Source organism: Stegodyphus dumicola, chromosome 1, assembly GCF_044657685.1.
Source record: "Stegodyphus dumicola isolate Sdum_Otavi_A_Nest chromosome 1, ASM4465768v1".
NCBI lineage: Eukaryota > Metazoa > Arthropoda > Arachnida > Araneae > Eresidae > Stegodyphus > Stegodyphus dumicola.
Window position 1 is genome coordinate 273,368,275 of NC_140768.1, and position 21,586 is coordinate 273,389,860.

General features: G+C 32.0%; 1 protein-coding gene across 1 annotated transcript; it reads right to left on the reverse strand.

The window, feature by feature from the left end:
- Window positions 1–775: 775 nt before the first annotated feature.
- On the reverse strand, window positions 776–17,876 carry LOC118196583 (astacin-like metalloprotease toxin 5). Its single transcript, XM_035368050.2, has 6 exons — window positions 17,735–17,876; window positions 14,261–14,328; window positions 9,625–9,700; window positions 5,813–5,933; window positions 2,591–2,769; window positions 776–1,176 (listed from the first exon to the last, which is right to left on the reverse strand). The coding sequence occupies exons 1-6, from the start codon at window positions 17,850–17,852 to the stop codon at window positions 935–937; spliced, it is 804 nt and encodes a 267-aa protein (XP_035223941.2). The 5' UTR covers window positions 17,853–17,876; the 3' UTR covers window positions 776–934.
- Window positions 17,877–21,586: the final 3,710 nt, after the last annotated feature.

Below are 21,586 nucleotides of genomic sequence, written 5' to 3' on the forward strand. Positions count from 1 at the left end.
CGTAAATTTAGAATCGAATGGTTAAGATCTCCAGATGAAGATGAAGATGATAACTCGATGATGATGATGACGATGAAAAGTAATACTTTAACGGTTATGTATTGATAAGTTGAAAATCCCTGATTTTGATGCATCTTAATTACAAACACTTGAATATTATTATTTTTTATATAAATAATATAGTGTTCCCCACCTGTTAATTTGAAGTCTGCGCTTACTTTGTTTCACAAAATGTATTAGGACATAGTCTTACGGTTCGATACCGACATGAAATCATTTTGTTTCTCTGTTTAATTCCATTATTTACATTATAGAAAATACATATTTGCAAAAGTGTGATGTTTTAAATGAAACAAAAATTTCTAAACAGATTATTTAAATTACAAAATTCCCAGGCACATTTTAGAGGGTTTCCCATCATATTAGTGTATTACAGCATGTGTGCTGTAGAATAATAATTGAATGCAATTCATTTCGTGTCTGCATAAAACTAATAAATGCTGGAAAATTTATGTTTTGAGATGACCTATGAAATAAAACGACTTAGCATAAGCTGCTGTTTTCAGTCAAATAATAATACTTGGTAATGCAATAATAATTTTTAATAATACTTAAGGTACTTACTTATCATCAGGGAAAAGAAGATGCTGTGTTTGTATTTTTCAAAGACAAAATTCTTTTCATTGTTGAAAAGATATTGAATGAGACTTAAATTCAGTATTTATTGTTTTCTTTTAAGAATGTCCTTTAGTCAAGTATTGATTCTTACGAGCAGTTCTCGGCTAATATTAAATTGCTACTACGCACAGAAATTTTATTAAAAATACAAAACTATACAATTTTTTATATCCTTTAAAGTTATAGTAAAAACCTTTTTAAGAAATATTTCTTACAACTCTGATATTTCAATTTTTTTTTATTCACAGACGTAACTTCAAGGGAACAATCTAGATTCTTCACAGTTGTACATTTCATTTACACGTTGAATGTCGCTTTTGGTAAGACCTGGTTTTTCGTACGGTTCCAGCAGTCGCTGACCATTTTTTGCAACCATCGTTACAGATCTTCCATCTTTGGAGAAAGCATAATTTCCATATAACATGATAGATGTGTGATCAAAATCAGTCAGAAGCAAGTTTTGACTAGGTTGCAGGCGAGTGAATTGGGTTTCCATACCTGGAATGATTAGAAGTTTAGAGAATTATGCTTGCATTTCAAATTGCGATAAACTAGTCGAAATGTCTTTCTTTTCTTTCCGTGAAGTTGATTATTTTTAAAGTGTTCTTTTCTCCCGTGGAGGGAGGATATTGTTTTAGTAACGGATATTTAAAATGAATAACCTGATTTCAGATGAGCGCAATTATGCAGCCGTGAACTGCATATTAATCTCTCTCTCCATATATAATTTAATATTATTATATTATATATATCGTAGGCTACTAGAGAAATCCAGCTTATTGCAAAATACACTGTCATTTTGCATAGCGCTCGCTAATTGGAAAATTATCTAGAGTTTTCTCCTCAGCGGGAAAATGTTTAGGCTTGTTATAATGACACCTTTAAAGTAATTAGAAAATATTAAATGGTTTATTTAAACAGCCTGATTAAATCCAGGCTTATTGCATCATGCTCAAAGTACAGAAGGCTTTTAAAATCAGGCGAAACAGCAACGCCACTCAGGTGTACATTTTAAATAAAACGCTATCAATTTCAAATTCAATTTTGAATAAAACTCTATCGAACTGGCTTCATTACGGCTCTGGATTCACTACATGACGCTTTTGAGATTTTTGATGATAACAAAGAAGATCTAAAGTAGATTTTATCTGTTATGAATTAGACTAATCCAACCCAACCATATAGTTCTCATCCGAAAGTTATTCTGACGATTCCCTATCTTCCCTTAATATTCTAATTATCCACAAAAAACTGATTAAACACCACTGTTTATCCTCAACTTTTTTCTCCTTCCTATATAGTATTTTATGGTAATTGGCCCATTACCTTACTTGTATACACTGAAAATAAGATAATAATAAAAAATAAGGTAAGGTAATGGGATCATTACCTTAATTATACCTTATTTGAACTATACTACATATTCTACTTTTCATTAGTTCTCACCAGAATCTTAATAACATATAAATACATAAGAACAGAGTTCTTGAAACAGAAAGAAAGCTTTAACTGCGACATTGACACTTGGGACAGTCACGCTTTGAACTTCTAAATTCTAATGACCTTCTAAATTGTCTATGTCTGCAAATACAAACTATGAACTGAAGTAATGTCTTAAATGAAGAGCGAACTGTTCATTAAAATTTCCGGCTGAATAACTGGTGCATGTTTTCTAGGATCTCTGTTGTCTTTTTATGGTCAGCGGGAAGTACACAAGTATCAAAAATTCAGAAGGAACTAATAGAAATTTGAGCTATTCATTTAACTTTTATATATTCCTTTATTTTGCAAAAATTGCATTAATTTATTTTGCAAAATTTTTTTATATATTCATTTATTTTGTAAAAATTGCATAAAAGTTTGCCTTTCTAGCAAATATATTATTGTGTACTATTCAAGTAGAAGTTCTTACCTGTCATAATATTCTGCCAATAAATAATGAGATAGTCATCCCTATCAGATCTGTTTTGTTCATGGAAGAAACCAATAGCATGTCCTAGTTCGTGTACAATGGTGCCTTTTCGTAAACACCCCTGTCCAAGGGACACTGGTTGCTCTCCACGGTTAATCATTCCAACGTAGGAATAACATCTGCAAAAATTTGTTATTCAGAATCACTGAATTATTTCTTATTGAAACCTAGAAGCAAATAAATCAAACAGTAAACTATTTTAAACTGTTATCTTTAGGTATTCATAATTTTAGTTAATTTGAGATTATTAGATAAAAATAATTTTGCCTTGTTGATGCAAGAAATAAATTTAATTTTGGGATTATTCTTAAAAATCCTTCATCAAGATCATTAATATAAATCTATAAAAAATGAGAGAAACTTTTAATCCAAAATCATAAAAAGAATCGATTACCAATGTACATTCATTAAACGAAAATACAGTTTCGCGTTTGCAAACTGTTTACTTCAATTTTTTGAAACATATTAAAATAATTTTCTTCGACTATCTCTGAAATATAAAGCATATCTTGATATAAACTATGCATTTATGCATTGTACAACACTATCACACTAAAGTTTGTGAAAACTGCAACATCATGAAGGAATTATGCAAAATTGAACCAAATTTAACAGGAAATGTAATGTGAGGTAAGATATGCAAATGGTTAGAATCACAAAGTGGAAGGAAGAACTGTCCGCTTGTTCCATGTATATAAAGGACTGCACAGTTGCGTTGAAATCTGTTTATTGTTCTTTGTCTGCGGTGAACTTTTAATTAATAGTCAATATGCCTCGTCAACTGTGGAGGGTGCCATACCGACAACTAACGGAAATCGAACGAAGCCGCATCGTCAGCATGCGAGATGGTGGACTTTCGTATCGAAAACCTGTACGATTCAATGCCACGAAGTGTACAGGCTTCGAAAATCAGTACTTTGTGCGCCCGCCGTCGCTCAGCGTGGCGGACACTCAAAGTACTGATTTATTTGATAAAAGCAAATTTGACCATTTATTTGTACTACTATCAGTAATATTTGGAATAAATTTCATTCCTTTCCGACAATTCCTTCATGGTACTGCATATTTGAAAACATTAATTTATTGTAACCTAAGAATATTTAACAGTCACGTCATCAATGATCTATCTCATTAGTTCAAGGCAACAACTGGCAAACTGCGAGTTTGGCTGACGTTGAACTGAGATACAGCTGTATTAGTAGAACTAGTAATAATAATAATAATAAAAACACTAAAATGAAGAATTTTATCTTTAATTCAATTTTACAAAAAAATGATAAAAAAGACTAAAAAATCGGAAAGGTTTTAGATTTTGCATTACGTCTAAAGAGGCGTTTTTTTAACGTTTTGTGTGTTACCTTTACTTATTAAATATCATGTTCTTTGCAGTTAAACCATAAAACTCAGTTCAAGAGCAATGTCGCAAAATAATTTTAAAATGAGCACATCTTTAGAATTCCCGGTACACAGTTCCGCGCGCTGGAGATAGAAGGTTCCCCCCCCCCCCGTACAGTGTTGCCATTGCTCGATTTGAAATTCTTGAGTTTGTTAATCAAAAATCCGTTAAAGGTTTACAAAATATGAAATCGATCATAAAACAAATTCCAAATTTCAAATTTGGTCTTCTACATGCCCATATTCGTAGGAGGAAGATTACGTCATTCAAAATTCGATGGCTCTTTGTACCGTTGTTTTATCACAATGCGAGAAATATACATACATTTATGCAGATTTTTCATTATTTAATTTCTGCAAATATAATTCACGACTTTAACATTTGGTGGCGACAGTTTGAAAAGTGAAGTGGACATTTATAGTGATTCAACGCAAAAGGAAGCAATAGTCCTTCAGGGACAAAGCCCCTTTGGACTAAAAAAAAAAAAAAAAAAAAACTTGCAAAAATTTTAAAAACCATATATTTAACTATTTCAGCAAATGCATTCTTACTTAATTTACTTGAGACTTGCTCATTCTTCGCATGACAATTTGATAAAACTTAAAGAAATATGAATTAATTTATAGGATTCTAAATTGCATTGTTTTCACTCGAGAATAATTTAACGCATGAGGAATCTTAAGCAGAAGGATAACTTTGGAGAGGAAAAATATTCGAAGATTGTTCGCAGGAAAAATGTTCGAATATTAGCTGAGGGTAAAATCTGAATAGAAAGTGATGAAAATGTTGCAGTAAGAACAATCAAATATAAAGATGAGAGATGGTCATATTTAATTATGATTTCATATTTTGAAAATGATGGCCTTATGAATCCACAACGTCGGGCAAAAGTATAATACAACAGACCGGACAATCAGGAATTCTTTAATATTTTTCAATTTAATTAGGAAAATATCAGAGTTCGTTATCTCATTTATTGATTTGTCTTCAATTCTTATAGGGATAGCAGGAATAGCCGTCAATCATTAAACCAATTTTTCTTCACATTTTCATACTTTTATGTAGCAAAAATAACTACGTTTCTGTTGACACATTGACTGCTAAGGCAAGTTTCAAGATTTCGGTCTCAGAAGCCAGTGATTTAACTGCATTATATATATAATTAAAAATTCAAGTTTTAGTTCAATTAAAGTTTAAAAAGGATTAAAGGAGTTTTAGTGTTTGCCCTGTGTCTTACCCACAGAAAAAAAAATCTACTTCTTACAAAGACATGTCGAGTTTGTACCTAAGCTGATAGAATGCCGAAAAAGGAGTAATTTTGTCCAGTCTATAAAAGGACACCAGCGTTTTGTGTGGAAGGCTCTTTTAAAAATTCTTCTTGATTAAATAATAATATTAAAATCAATAAAATGTTTTATATTTCCAATTCATTTATTAATAAAATTTCAGTTTATCAAAGCCAACTTTGATTTTTATGTCTTTTTCCAGACACCACATTTCCTTAAATGCATTTGTATTTTACAAATGGCAGCTTTTACTATCAAGGTGCTAGGTAAGAACAGATAGCTATAGTATATGCCTACTTGTAAAAACTTCACGTATTTTCTTTACCTCTATTTTTCGATTAAAAGGGGCGAAATATAGCCTTGGAAGTACTTTATATAACGATCCATTATTTCTCGTACCGATCATAACATTAACACTGCGAGAGATTTATATTAGTCATTAAAAAGCTATTTATACTTTTCAATATTTAATGTACGTACCCTTTTCCAGAGAAAAGCTTGATGTAGTTCTTTTCTGTAGTCCTGGGTACAAATTTGACGCAAGTATTTATATGATAATCATTCATAGCCTGCAAGATGAGGGCAGTTGCCTTTGCTGTATCTGAAGATAAATTGAAGAAGGATTAATGGTTGTCTTGTTTCACTTGCCTCGATATAATGTGTAACTGAAACTAGAGTCAATTTTGTAATTGTTTCCCCATCTCAAACTCTACAGAAATTTTATGAGATAAAATCTTAATAATTTATGAATACAACTTCCCCAAAAATTTCTTCTTAGATTTTATTACCTGCATTTTTGATGAAATAACAGGATAATTTTAACAGATCGACTGCAACGTGCTTGCTTTTAAAATTACTTACAGTGTAGGCCACATCTCTGCCTAGTTACATATTTTCAATTTATACGTAACGTGAAATAATACGTTAAGTGTTGCCAGTGGAAAAAGATCAAATTTCAATTTTCAAAAAAGAGGACAATATGTTGATATTCCTATTTGATCTTGAAGCGAGAAGTGTAGTGTCAAATGGAAATTAGCAAACTTTCTAAAACACCAGATATTCCTTAGTCTAAAAATGAAATCGAAATAATGCTCATTGCTTCCTATTTCTAAGAAAAATATGCATAAAGAATTTATGCCTACTGAACAACACATTACTATTGCATTTTAATATAAAAAAGTGATAAGATTAAGAGAACTCTTAAAATATGAGCTTCAAAATGTAAGTATTATGAGGGTCAAAACATCATAAACAATGCATGGGATTTTTTCCGCAATACATTTCTTGTAACAATTTTCATCATTCGAAGATGTTTGGATAAAAAGCCGTCTGGTTTATTCGCAAGACATAGTTTTGAAGAACTGTTTTCTTTTTCCTGCAAAAACGCATTAATAAAAGGATATTTTGATAACGTAGTTATATATATGCAGTTTATGATAGTGCAAAACAATGTTATAATGCTATAATTAGAGTATTAAGTTAAAGATATTGTTACTAAATGCCCAGCTGCGGTAAGGTTCCCTGCAAAGCAGATTTAGGGTTGCCAGAAAATGGCAAAAAAGAAAGGGTTGCCATATTTGGCGCGAAATCGCGCATTTGGGACATTTGGCGACAAGATCGTCGATATGCCATAGATGGATGGAGAACCCTTTAAAACGAATTCTTACCGGCTTGGCCCAGAATGTTCTTGAAGGCAGGCCAAAAACTATACGCTGCTGCTGCGCGGAGTAGGGAGTGTGTCGTAGTCTATCGAATTGACCATCAGTCTAGCGTCGAATGTATCAAGATTTGGTGTATCGACAGTGTGCATCGTTGAAGCTATCGTCGAGTGCATCGTGAGTTGTAGCGTGGAGAGTCTAGAGAGTACGAAGAGTTTCGAGAACGTCTGAACAGAGTCGGGAGCTGCACTCTAGTGCTTTGCCGTGAAGCTGCCTTTACCGTTATAGCCTGATGGCCTGAAGGCTGTGTTGCTGATTGTTTCAGCGTGCTTGTTATAGGTTTTCGACGACTGTAAACGTGTTTTTGGAACTGTCCTGAGTAATACTGGCTAATAAATTGTGTTCTCATTCTTTATCAAGTACTGTCGTCATTCATTCCAAATCTACGAGCCTGTAACAATATTATATTGTATTTAGTTTACTATTTTTAGTATAAAATAATTTTTAGTAGAAAATAATTAAAATTTAGTAATCATAAAGTGCAAAGAGAATTGTAATTGTAATTGTGTCATTACCCTGTGCAATGCAGCTCGTGACGAGTTTTAAGAGAAAGCTACGCCGAAAAAGTAAAAAGACAGAAGCACACGAATTTAACATTTAATAAATAGACATTTCGTAATTGTACACTTTTGCTTTCCAGAAACCTCGAGAAAATGTCAGAATGTTCTCGTGCATGATTAAAAAGCTTATAAAACCGGAGCAAAACATCTCAGTTCAGTTGTTTATTAGTTATTTATTTAGTTCTTGTTGTTGATTGTAGCGAATTCGCGGTGAGAACGGATTAGCTTTCTCTGAGTTTGAATTGTGTTCTATTTAACGCTTTAGTAGTTAAAAATATAACTACCGTGTGATATTGTGATATTCTACGAATATCTGTGAGGAAACGTTTCAGCATTTTGTTTTATTTCTTGGGATAAGAATAAATTTTATTAACTTTTCATCAGACTTGTGCATTCAATCTCTTACGAGCTTATCATTAATGATATTGTTACGTACGCAACAATATCATTAATGATACTACTCTCAACTTACTGCTCTCAAACTAGTTGTTATAATTAATCACCACAACTTAATTATTTGGGCTGTGGACTCGATAATCACTCAGGGAACTAAAAAGAGAACTTAAAAATTATTCTACTACTTATAGAATAACAAAATTCAAAACTGAAAAATTACATGCATTCACCAGAATTTGAATTCATTCTTATGTTCCCAACCAAATGATTCCACAGCTGAGGATTCTGTTAAATGTTCTAACACTTCATAATTTTTGCCAATATGAACTAACTAACTAACTAAATTATACCTCTTTGTGCCCAATTTTCCTTCTGGAGGAGGACGGAAATTAAGAGATTTAGAAAAAAAAAAAAAAAAAAAAATAACATGAAAATAACTAGTTACCTTAATCTTCACAATCTGTAAATTAAAGATTAAGCTACTCTGAATAAATCAGGTAGTAAGGGAATGCGTAAACTATTATAATTTTGTCTAGCATCTGCCTTGTCTTCAAATTACTGTTCAGCGCTTTTTTACAATGGTTACATCAACATTGTGTAAAATGAAGCATATTGTTACGGATTTGGTATTTAATTAGCTAATGTTAGTTGAATTATAAATTAAATTGTTTTATTCCCCGTGCAGTGTACCGCGTGATGAATATTAAAGGAAAGCTAAGCTGGAAAATTAAAAATACAAGAGCACGTGCATTTAACATTTAATAAATAAATATCTCTTTTTGATTTCGAGAAAGTTCCAGAAAATTCTCGCGCGCGATTTAAAATCTTATAAAAGGAGGAAAACTTCTCAGTTCGTTGTTATTTTAGTTAGTTTGTTGTTATTTTAAGAGTTTGTTTAGGAAACTGCTCTTGTTGACTAGCGAATTCGCGGATTAGCTTTCTTTAGCTGTTATGAATTAAGTTCTTTTGAACGTTTGAATAGTTAAAAGATAACTACTGTGAGATATTGTAATACTGCACGAATATTTTAGGAAATTTAAGCATATTTGTTGTGATAATAATAAATTTTTGTTCATTTTTCATCGGACTTGTGCATTCATTTCGTAACGAACCCGTACGCACGCAACAATATATTAAGACCGCTACTGTTGGAAGCAGATGAAATGCAACAAACATCTGAACGTATTAACATCTGTAAAAGCAATTGTTAGTTTGCTTTCTGCATCATTTCGGCACTAAGTAAGAAACCCTAAACTGGCTCAAGAATTTCTTGGCTAATAGTTAAATATGTAATTTTGCTTTTTTTTCGCTGTAACATTTTGGGCACATGGGTTGTATCAATTTTTTCGAGTGAGAGCTTTGTGCATAAGAAATCAGAAGGCGGTAGACTAAGATTAGTTTGTCTAAACAGGTTTGTAGCTTAAAATAAACTTGACGACTTCACCATCTATATTATTTAATACTATTTCCGGAGTACCATAATTTTTACCACGCAGCCCATTTATGAACACCCTTTACAAACATAGAAAATTTAGATATGAAAATAAAAAATACTAGCGAAGGGAGGGTAATGACTGTTTTCCTTTCAGGATATGCAAGTAATTCTGAATTTTCTTACCGAGTGAAGAATCAATAATGTATGGAACGCGCTTGTTGGGCCATCTCTTATGAAGCTGAGGAATAACATTTCTGTCCTAAAACAAAGAATTTTAAATTTTTAGTCTTGTAAGATAAAATAAGTGAAAAATTTGAAATATTCTGATAAAAAGAAACTGTTAGTTTGAAGTTTAAAAATTCAATTTAGAATTTAGATAATCTACAGCTGCATACTCCTGACCGTTCAAATTGCTACACCATGAAGACAGCATGCAAAAAATGTCAAATTTGCATGAAAGGTACTCGCTGGGATATGCAGATGATTATCATTCCTTCGTCTATCATTCCATCGGAAGGTGATAACGTCTGCAACACCAAGGACTGTTAGCGTGGCGACCATTGTTGCGGTATACCTTGACACTGCAACAGAGAGAGGGGTCTGTACAATAGAGAACGACGACGAAGTGACGACACTTGACACAAAAGTATCGCCTTTTCAAACCAATCCCTTTCCTACATACAGCGTCATGATGACCATATCGAAATGCAGAGTAACTGAGGAGAACGAACCTTGCCTGCATTTGTTATCATCCTCCGGACCCAACATGTAGTGTGTTGGTATGGGGTTTCCTCTGATCATCTCTTGTTCGTGTAGCCTGTAATATAGAAAGCCGTCGTTACATTTCTGACGTGTTAAGATCCGTTTTAGTGTCTTATCTTCGAGGTCTGTGCAACCGCGAAGATATCATAATAATAAAATAATTCACAACCGAATGTTGCCCATGCTGTCCTGTCTTTAATCTGAGGATGCTCGACTGTTTTCTTGGCCAGTCGTTCTTCAAATCTCTCATCCAATAAAATGGGGCTTGGGATGCCGACAGAATGGCCTGCCACTATTATTGGTGAACTCTGGTACAAATTTAAAACCGCATGAAATAAAGATCCCGTATCTGTCATCCAAGAAGAGTTCGACTCGATGCCCAGCCAGTTTACAGAATTGTCGTTGCCAGAGGTGGCAGATTTGTGCACTGAATTTTGGCATGTTGTATATCCCAATCCACCTGAAAATTTAATCACGGCTTCCTTCCTATACTATATACCTATAATAATAAATAAGATTCTAGTACTTGCTTTCCTTTCCGGTGTCGCAATTCAAATGGGCGGCAGTGTATTTCAGACTAAATTCGAGAATATTTATACGAAGTTATTTTCAGTAAATTTCTCGAGTTAATATAAATCTGCTTCAAACTATATAACACAAAAATATTTTTTCTTTTGGAAATTTCGAATTTTATTGAAATTTTATCCTGTATTAATGAATTTTCTAATTATAGAAAACTTTTTCAAAAATTGTTTGAGAAAGAATATGGATCATATATTCCTAATATCTGGAAACGCTAATCTTCCAAACACTAAAACAGACACAAAATTAAATAATTTACAAATTAAAGTAAGTTCCCTAAAATGCACTTAAGCACATGCGGTGGAGAAATAGCAGAATTGGTATAGTCAGGAGAATATTTAATTTGCACCGCAATAAGTTTAAAAATTACATTGCCTGCTGACTAATACGCTTTCATATAGTACAATGTAAGTAATTCACACATGAAAATGTGTATTTGGATTACGAACCTCAAGTAAATATTTGGAAAAAGTATTCAACGGCTTTCTACAACAAAAATGATCACCCCAACATACTAAAAGATGCGGTAATGTTGTCTACCTAATGTTTCAGTTTCTGGTAAAGGATACTATTTAAAGGAAATCATATATTGGAACAGAAAAATATCAGAAGGAAGGCAGATCTCTTAACGTGCTTTATAATGTCAAAACACATCAATCGTTGGATGAAAAGAGGATAGCTTACGTACATACTTTCCTTCTAATGTTTTGGAAAGTGTGAGTATTGGTTTATAAGGTTCACTAGGGAAGGGCATAACTCAATCTACTGGAGAGTTAAAAGTCCCACTTTCAATTCCAGCTCGAAGCTCATCTTTTTTTGAGATTTATCTCACGCGCCTGAGAGTTGCATAGATTATGTACACGAGTTTTATTGTGGCCTAAAGGCAAGAGTCGTGACTGTTGTGGTTTAAACCTCAGGTACTTTATAGGAGACAATGTGAATTCTCTCCCATTTCTGAAGAGAAATTCCGCAGGTGATTTTTAGAAGGGTCTTCTATCCCTTTTTCCGTTTAGCAGTTTCGCGAGAGAACTTTTGGCTCGACGTAGTTTTAAGTATCTTCATGCCACAGAGACACTATACTTAGAAACAGCTATGATTTTTCCGTGTTCGGTGTTTGGTGCATTTAACTGGTCTGAACAGAAATTTCTGAAAAAGGAGACTTATAATTCATATTTCCGAAGCATCTTGAAAGTATTATTCTTACGTAGCTATTCTACCTTTCAGTGCTGTTATATTTGAAGAGACTTGATGTCCAATGTTTAATTGACTTATTTTTGAAATAATACTTGTAAACGTTATGCAGCTTTAAAAAATTAGGCTGTACATGAGAAAATGTACGAGTATTAATTAAATTTTGAAATTGAACTGATATTGCAAAAGGAAAAGTAACAGCTATTGCAATTAGATGGAATATCCACAGTTTTTGTTAGAGTAAATTAATGTCACTTTTGCATAATAAAACTCGACAGAGTTAAAAAAAAATGAGTGCCAAACGATACATTGTCGAAAAGGATTCTGCTTATGTTTTGAGGCAAAGATCTGAAAAATATTTTGCACTTGAACTTGAGATTTTTCTTTTCAGCCATGTTACCTTCTTTTTTAGAATATACTCCTGATATTATTGCCTAATAGGTAAGCCTGAAGATATTTAAAACACGCATTTAAATTAGAGTGCCTTGAACGCTCCAATTTAAATGCTTGTGAAGACTGACTGTTAATTCTTATTTGTGTTTTACTTCAGTTAAGAAAACTCTCTAATTTGTTAAATATAGATTTCATAGTTATTCTAACTTATTATTCTTTAATAAAACTATGCTAAATAGAGGATAGTGTACTTAAACGCCTTAGCTATATTAAATGCACAACATGTCAGTTTTGTTTTTTGGAGAGAGAAATAGGGATAATTAGCTATGCTGTTTCTGTGGAATTCGAACTACGGATCTTCCAGCGGCAGTTGGACATGCTATAAATTATACAAAGACATCATTCTTTTGATAATGCGATAATTTCCCTTATATCCTAACAAATTTAATAAAACTTTTATTATATTTTATTCATGAGCTCTTTCTATACGAATTGTGTAGATACTTTATATTGTATGTATTGTTTATAAATAATTGAGTATCTTTATAAAGAATTGGTATTGAGGACATTATATTGTTTTAGCCATGGCATAAACGTGCATAACTTTAAAATTACCAACAGTTCAAAATTTGTTATATTTAATGTCAAAACATTCTTTCCGAAAGTTTGTTGTGCTCAAAAGATGACATGCGTACTACTGAATTTGCATTATTCTTTATCCAAGAGCAATAATACGCTAGATCTACCGAGCTCAGTGCAAGTTATTTCAATCATTATGCTTAATACTGAATATTGTTTTCCTACAATAATCTACTTCATATCTAAAGAAGTTTATGGTGGGCTCAAACTGCAGTAGTTTTACATTAAACCATACATTTGTTATGCTTGATTTTTTTATTTACACAAAAAGCACCTTTTGAGGAAACAGAGAGAACTATTTTAGTGTTTCCTTTTTTAGGAGGGTTATCGCACTTACTTTCTTTTTCTTTTCCCCCTTTTTAATGCTTGCTTTTACTTATCTTATTTACGTAGAGTAAAAAAGCATACTCAACAGTTTGCCTGAAAACCTATAATTTTCGAATAGAGAACAGTCAGTTGATTTTTTAAAATTAAGAAAATGTCAGCCCTAAATAAATGCTTGTTTTGTAAAAAACATTCCATACAGTTAATGGGAGACTATCATCTATTTCTTAAAATTTATATAGTTATTTTCATAGAATGTATGTCTTTTAAATTTAGAACTTGTATGCTTCTGAGCCATGTTATATGTTACTTACTAATTTTAGACTGAATTATTATTTTAGAACAATAATGTAAATATATATATATATATATATATATATATATATATATATATATATATATATATATATATATATATATATATATATTACGCATAATTATTTATTTTAAATTGTTAAAAAATTCTTTTATTTGATTAGGTTTTAAGGTTTTTCTCTCTCCTTGTCTCAACTCTTGGTAGCGTAACTGAAAAGCGCGTCCGGCTAGCAATCCCGAAGTTCGGAGTTCGAATCCTAGCGAGCGCTTTGCAAATTTTTCATGTCTATGCCTCTAACCAATACCTAATATACTCTATGAGTGGACACCTAACTAAAAAAAAGGTGGTGGACGGTAATACGTCACCGCCATGTTTGGCGATTGGATCCCCGTCTCCCCAATTGCCACTTTAAGTGGAGAAGAATGTAAGGTTTTTATTCTTCTTTATCCTTTGTGGTGCAACTGCGAAGTAAGCCCAATGAGTATTCGCAGGGTTCGGAGTTCGATTACCGATGAAGTCATTACACAATTTTCATGTTTATTTCTTTGACCAATACCGAATTGACTGTACATGGTAGAATAATAAATACAGTATAATTTATACAGTACTTACGCCAGGGTGTATTCCTAAGATATCTCCCTGAAAGAGGTCAGGATTTTGTAAAGCCAGACGACTCTCCTCTGTGAAAAGGAAGCATAAAGTAAAGAAAATTTCAAAACGATTATATCTGATATATATATATATATATATCTTTAATTAATATTTATAGAAGGAAATAATTGTGCAGAATAAGAAATATAAATAATAATTATTCTTTATGCAATTCTATAATGGTTGTTTTAAATAAGAAACAGCGAATCTGCAGCTTTTTGTTGGACTCACTGACCTTCTCTGCATTTCTCCTTAACTAAGACTCTTTACTCTCTTACTGGAATATTTTAAGGAGCATTTTAAATGACGTATTTTTGTACAAATATACTTCTGATTTGATTTAGATTAATTTTAAATTAATGCGCAGTAAAATATTGATCTGTGAGATACCTGGTTTAGATAATTTTTGAATAAGCTGCAATAAATTTGCAGACGCTTTTGAAATTTATAGTTATTTGACTGATACTTTTAACAGCCATTATTAAGCAAATAAGAGTAATCAATGAACAGAGTACAAAAAAAACTATAGAAAGGAGACTAATTAAAACACAAGCGCAGCTTTATAGCCCTTAAAGTGCAGTAGAAAGTTCGTTTATTTATTATCTATGTGTTTAATTCGTCTGACGACATGTTTACAAGATAGTGTTCTGAAATTTCTATTTAATCAGAACTTTGATTTTTGTATAAGAAGAAAGTAAGAGATTAATATACGATTTCTAATAATTGATACACATAATAAGATGAAATGGAATTAAGCGAAAAAGCGTTAAAATCAGATACTAGAATGTACGACATAAAATAATTAAAAAATGTAAGAAACTAGCTTGTTATTTACGTTGCCCATTTAGTTTACTAAGAAATAAATATTTGAATATTCATCATGTAATAGAAATTTTTTTTTTACTTAAAAAATCTAAGCATGCGCATTTCCATCACTTTCACCACTTGCTAAAAATTAAAATGTAAAACTATTGTGACACAAATCTCCATATAATAAGTTGTACCTTAAGTGGGATTAGTAACATACATTCTTCACGACCATTAAAATAAACGTTTTAAATAACTTCAGAGTTCTAAAAATCTCTTTAAGATCTTTATGATAAAATTAACAAAATAATTTCCAAATAATCGACAACAGAAGTATTATATTTTTACAAACACGTTAATAAAAATTAATTCATATAATAAATCTGAAATTTTCTATGATTAAAATAGTTTGATAATGTTATAAGGTATTTCTCCCGCCTTCTTGGCATGTCTTCGTGGTGTGGTAGTCTGCACGCTGGTCGCGTATTCCAGAGGTCCGCGGTTCGATTCTTGGCGAAAGCGTTGCTCATTTTTCATATCTCCAGCTCGAAATAACTTAATGTCTCTACAGTGGCACCCGAACTAAAAGAGATGTGGTTGATGATTCTCCACACCCAGGATTTGGCGATTGGGTCCCTTTCAAAACCCCAGTAGCCCTTCAAAAGGGGGAGTATATAAGGTACTTCTCAGGCCTTCTTGGCATGATCATCCGTGGTGTGATGGTCTGCACTCTGGGCGCGTATTACAGAGGTCCGTGGTGCGATTCTCGGCGAAGGTGCTGCTTATTTTTCCTGCTTCCAAAATACCTAATGTCTCTACAATGTTACTGAAACAGTGTCATGTACCGCAGAATTCGATATTGATTCTATGTCAATTAAAACATAGCTAACGAGAAATACAAACCATTTTATGTTATTAAGCTTTTTTTCTGTCAACGTAGGAAATTCCACGCGTGCATATTATAATACAAATGTAGGAATTTTATTTTTCGTGTATCGTAATTTATTTCAACAAATATTAGTTAGTGGAAAAAGTGTTGCATATTATGCTCAAAGAAAAAAATTGGGCTTTATCATCAAAAATGGAAATTCACTGAAAAAGAAATAAAAACGTAAATTATATCAAATGCTTGACTGAACATAATCCATTTTAATTACGTTACATGCTACAAGATTTCTTGCTTAGACGAAAAACTGGTATAATTTCATCTTATATTATTTAATCTATTTTTAGGAAAGGTGAACTTCTACAGCTAAGAATAATTCACAGAAGAAAAAACCAGCGTATGTCATAAACATAATGTATGTTATTGCTTTCCCATTAATATTTAACATAATGTATGTTATTGCTTTCCCATTAATATTTAACATAATGTATGTTATTGCTTTCCCATTAATATTTAACATAATGTATGTTATTGCTTTCCCATTAATATTTAACATAATGTATGTTATTGCTTTCCCATTAATATTTAACATAATGTATGTTATTGCTTTCCCATTAATATTTAACATAATGTATGTTATTGCTTTCCCATTAATATTTAACATAATGTATGTTATTGCTTTCCCATTAATATTTATAGGTTAAATGCTTGTTCAAGACTTTAGGCTAATTTACATACTGTGGTCCTTCCTCTGAATTAATTTAACAGCTTCTTAGAAATAGTATCGGTTTTTTTATATTATTATATTGTATTGCTTATCGCCTTCGCCGGGAATCGAACCACGGACCTTTGGAATACCGGCCCAGCGTGCTACCGTTACACCACGAAGGACGCTAGGAAAGTGGTAGAAATACCTTATAACATAAAGCAACAAATTAGACAGGAAAAGAGACACACAGAGAAAGAACCTGGTATAATTTCCAAGGGTCAATAAAAGTTGTTATTATTATTATTACTCCAAGCAATTTGATAACTTGTTTCAGCATAGACACCTGAAATGGAAAAGGCGGAATAAAATATAATCCTTAGGTATCATTTTTTAATGTTTAATTTTCTTATTAGTTATGTTTATTTTGAAGCAATCTTTCTTATAGCTATTGTTTCCAACCTACGCTTTCTTGTCAGAATGAGATTTCAGTTTCGAATGTTATGCAAAGTCGGGCAGAAAGATACTATTTAAGCTGGTGTCTGAGTTACTTCAGACAGAGCGTGGTCTGTCTTTCGGCCACGTTGTCTCTGCTACTTAAGCCTGCTATTCTGTGACCGTGCATATTAACTGCCGTTTAGTCTACTTCGATGGTAAGGCCAAGAGCTAACTACGTGTTAAAATATCTCTATGCAGCTTCGGCTAATTATTAGATTTAGTTTTAATTTTACATTTCTATTTTAAGTTGTAGCCGAAAGTAGTAGCAAGGAATTATAAGCATCAGGAGTGTCATCTGTGAATACTTCTCTTAAGTTGAATGAAAGGGTTTTTTCACCCTTTCCTACGTGTTATCCACCGATACAGTTGAACTTAGCGTATAGTCGTTTCACAGTTCAAGTAAAGATCTAGCCACCAAAAGTAATTTTAATTTAGATAGAATCTTACAAATGTAATAAATAATTGCTCTTGTGTTTTTGTTATTTTTCCACAAAATAAACCTGATTAAAGAAGCACAAAATAAACAAAAAACGCTTACCATCTTCTGAGATAGCAGAAACTACCACCACAACAAAAAAGAACGCAATAACGTATTTCATCATCATGTTCGTTGGCAGAAAAGTCCGAAGAGCAAAATTATTATTATCAGTAAACATTTATAAAATATTTTTATCATTTATACTGATCGACTGCTAACTTCACATGCTTGTGAATTCAAACATCTGGATAACGATTGGACCAAGGACAGTCAAAATATCCAGGATTTGGGTAAAGGAAAACATACCTTTTGTCTTTCTAAAACAAGATTTAGAATTGTGATCATGATCAACATTTTTCCTTACATTTTAAAGTGTTATTTCACTGCGATTTCTTTCGATTCAAATTAGGGGTTGCAGCATAAACGGCTTAGAAAGCATTTCTTTTTAAAAATGTCAATCGTATCCTTATATATATCTTCATAAAAGTACCTGAAGATAAGGAAAATTTGTTCTTTTAAAATTTTCATTTGCTTTTATTTTTAGCCCAAAAGAGCATTTTTTCCAGAAGTATTATTAATTTCGTTTTGCATTTGCGTCGATTCATTTTTGAAATTGTTAAAACTAAAATGATCATGTGATCTCTGGAAGATCGGCGTTTGCAATCGACTGATATCTTTTTTCCGGCTGGCCTTCGGATAAATGTTTATGTAAACAAATAGTTAGAATTCGTAATCTAACGGATAATTTTTGCTTACTAGATTAGTTTATTTTTTTCCTCGGATTACTTGATTAATTATACTTGGATTATATTTCAGTGTAATATGTTTATGTATGAGACGTGTTGTGAATAAAAATAAGAAAAACTTGGGCAACATGGTCTGCATGCGAGAATCACTTTTATTCTCTAGTGTGACATAATATTTTTGGGGATATTGCTGTGAACTGAATTTTATGGTTGGAGTACGTAGAACATAATATTTAATAAATAAAGGTAACACACAAAACGTTATTAAAGCCCCTTTGGGCATAATACAAAATCAAAAACTTTCAGATTAAAAAAAATTATTTAATTTGAATTTTTATTTTAAATTTGTTCCTTAGCTTTGTTTTTTTCAAACATAAAACTACTGCGTGATCAAAAGTGTAATTATTTCTTCTACCATAAATGGGATATTTATGCTTTGCTAATAGCCAAAATTTGCTTTATATCTAAATTGCATTTGATATAAAATAAATGTCTAAAAGGAAAAATTATTTTTCTTCTGTAGCAAGAAATCATTGTTGAAGATTGATCCGTTTTCATTATCGCTGCGCCTCTAGCTTTTTTGAATTTGAAATCGAAGTCAATTACACACATTTCTCATAGCATACTGTTTTGAGTACAATTTATTAACTTTACATTTTATTTATTTTAAATGAGATTTTTACTAAAGTACCTAATGTTTGCGGTAGCAAAGCAAGATTTGTGAAGACTTACAAATTCTAATACGTACATGAAGGATGCATCGATATGAATTGTCGCAGAAAGATCCTACATTTAACACAGAGATAAGTAATAGTGCATGAGTACTTGCACTTGGGAAGAGACATCGTGTTGATTTGACTGTGACTGTCAGTTGGCTGTAATTCTGTCTTCACGAACATAACACACAAATTAAATAAGTAAATCCTGAGTGAAGCAAATAAAAGTTACAATCATATTGTAACCAAACTTGTACACCCGTATAAAAACATTAAAAATTACCAGGCAACTGACCATAAGGTCATCATGCGACGAGCTGCACAATACTTTTTAACAAAACAATATCAATCATTTAGGGAAGACCACGTCCAGGTGAACAACAGTCGTGTTTTGCCTGGAGTCACACAAAACACATTCAGATGAATTAGTTAGCTTAGAACGAACCAAATAGACACTTAGAGAATCGTGTCCGGTCTAGCGTCAGCTCGGAGTGAGTCCGGGATGCTTAATGGCAGACTGCACATTGAGTTGAACAATGTTAAGCAAATTTCACTTACTGCGCATGCTTGATGGTGTACCTTTGGCGAGGGGAGAAATATTGGCGACTAAGCAACCCTACGCTAGCTTATTCGTGATCACCATGGCTGTCGAGTGTGTTCGAATGATGTTTACAACTGTAATGTTGTGGAACTTTGCTTATTAGTTATTTTAACGTCCATTCCGATTGCACTTGCTTATTTTTATAATATATATTTCATTGTAATTTGTCAATAACAGTGCATTTAATATTTGTTAACATATGTTCGTAATAATTCGTTATTTAAATGTAATTTGTTTACATGTTATAATTCAGTAATTGTAAACTGGAGTATCTCGCTTAGTTTGTTAGCGTATATTCGAGCTTTTATTTTTTCATTTCAAAGAATTTAATAACTAGCATTAAGGAATTGTAAAATTTCTTCAGTGTTATTTGCAAGCACTTGTTATATTCCTCAGTGTTTCTTTATGTATGTACGAATGGAACGTATGGTAAATCCTGAATTGTTTTTATTGCTTAAAAGTATAATGAATAAATTTTCAACTAATATATCCTAAATTTCAGTCTTTTTCTGAACGAAAATTTGTACAGTTCCAAAGGAATGTGCAGAATTTCATAGGTATTATATTTTACATTTTGAATGCAAACACTGCTTCACATTACTTCGCAATAATTTCAGCTTTCTAGTTGTTTGAGCAGTACAGCAAAAAATATTGCTGAGATCACTCAGCCAATAGTACACTTAACTAAAAGACACGTTCCCTTTGTTTGGAATCAAGATTGCCAAGATGCTTTTGATAAATTACAATCAATAATGTTGGACAAACCAACTATAAGGAACATTGATGATAATCATGAGATATTTTTGATCACTGATGCTTCTAAAGTAGCTATGTGTGGTATTCTGTTACAAAAGATTGATGATAAATTCTTTCCTGTAGAATTTTATTCGAAACTTCTCACTCCTGCTGAGTCTAGATACCCATCGATCAGGCGTGAGCTTTATGCTATTTTTTCTTCTGTCAAGCATTTTTATGAACATTTATATGGCAAAAAATTTACTATTTTAACTGATGCTAGACCACTCACTTTTCATATGCAGCTGGATAAGCAGCCTGACATTGTTGCCAGATGGTTGTTGTATTTACAAGATTTTGATTACTCTCTAAAACATATACCTGGTTTTTCCAATCCTGCAGATTTTCTTTCTAGAGTTCCTGAAGCATCTCATAGTGTAAACAATATCAACTTATTTCATTCAGATAATACTCAGTTAAGCATCCAAAATATAGTTAATCACCAAAGAAATGACAAAAATATTAAGGATATCTTAAGCCAAATTAACAATAATAAAGCTGATATTTTTGGAAAATATTTTATTGATAAAAACAATGGTGTAGTAATGATAAAATTAAGACATAGAGCGCATCATTTAAAGACAAGGCATTTAGAAAATAAGATTCTACTTTCAAATTCTTTAGTAAAACCTTGTTTAGAGATTGTTCATGCTCCGCATTTTGGTACTAGTAAAACTTATGAATTCATTAAGAAAAAATATTTCTGGAAGGGCATGTTTTTAGATACAAAAAACTTTTGTGAAAAATGTCAACAATGTTTGGAGAATAAACCAAGGTCATGTAAAACAATTACAAGCAATATAAAAAAATCTGATTTAGCACCTGGAGAAATGTTAGCAATTGACATTGTGGGTAAATTGCCCAGATCACATGATGGCAAATTTTTCATTCTAACTATTATTGATCATTATTCAAGATATTTAGAAGATATTCCTCTGGCAAATATTACATCTGCTACAATAATAAGGTGTGTGAATCTTTATTTTTCAAAATTTGGTATTCCAAAAGTAATTTTATCTTATAATGCTTCAAATTTTTGTTCAGCTGAATTTGA

Bases quoted from the DNA above. Each gene is read 5' to 3' on its own strand.
- LOC118196583 (XM_035368050.2), bottom strand. From the start codon at position 17,852: ATGTTTACTGATAATAATAATTTTGCTCTTCGGACTTTTCTGCCAACG. The intron at 2,770-5,812 runs GTACGTACATTA...AAATTTTTGCAG, and splicing joins AAGCTTTTCTCTGGAAAAGG to ATGTTATTCCTACGTTGGAA. The intron at 1,177-2,590 runs GTAAGAACTTCT...TAATCATTCCAG, and splicing joins TTGGCAGAATATTATGACAG to GTATGGAAACCCAATTCACT.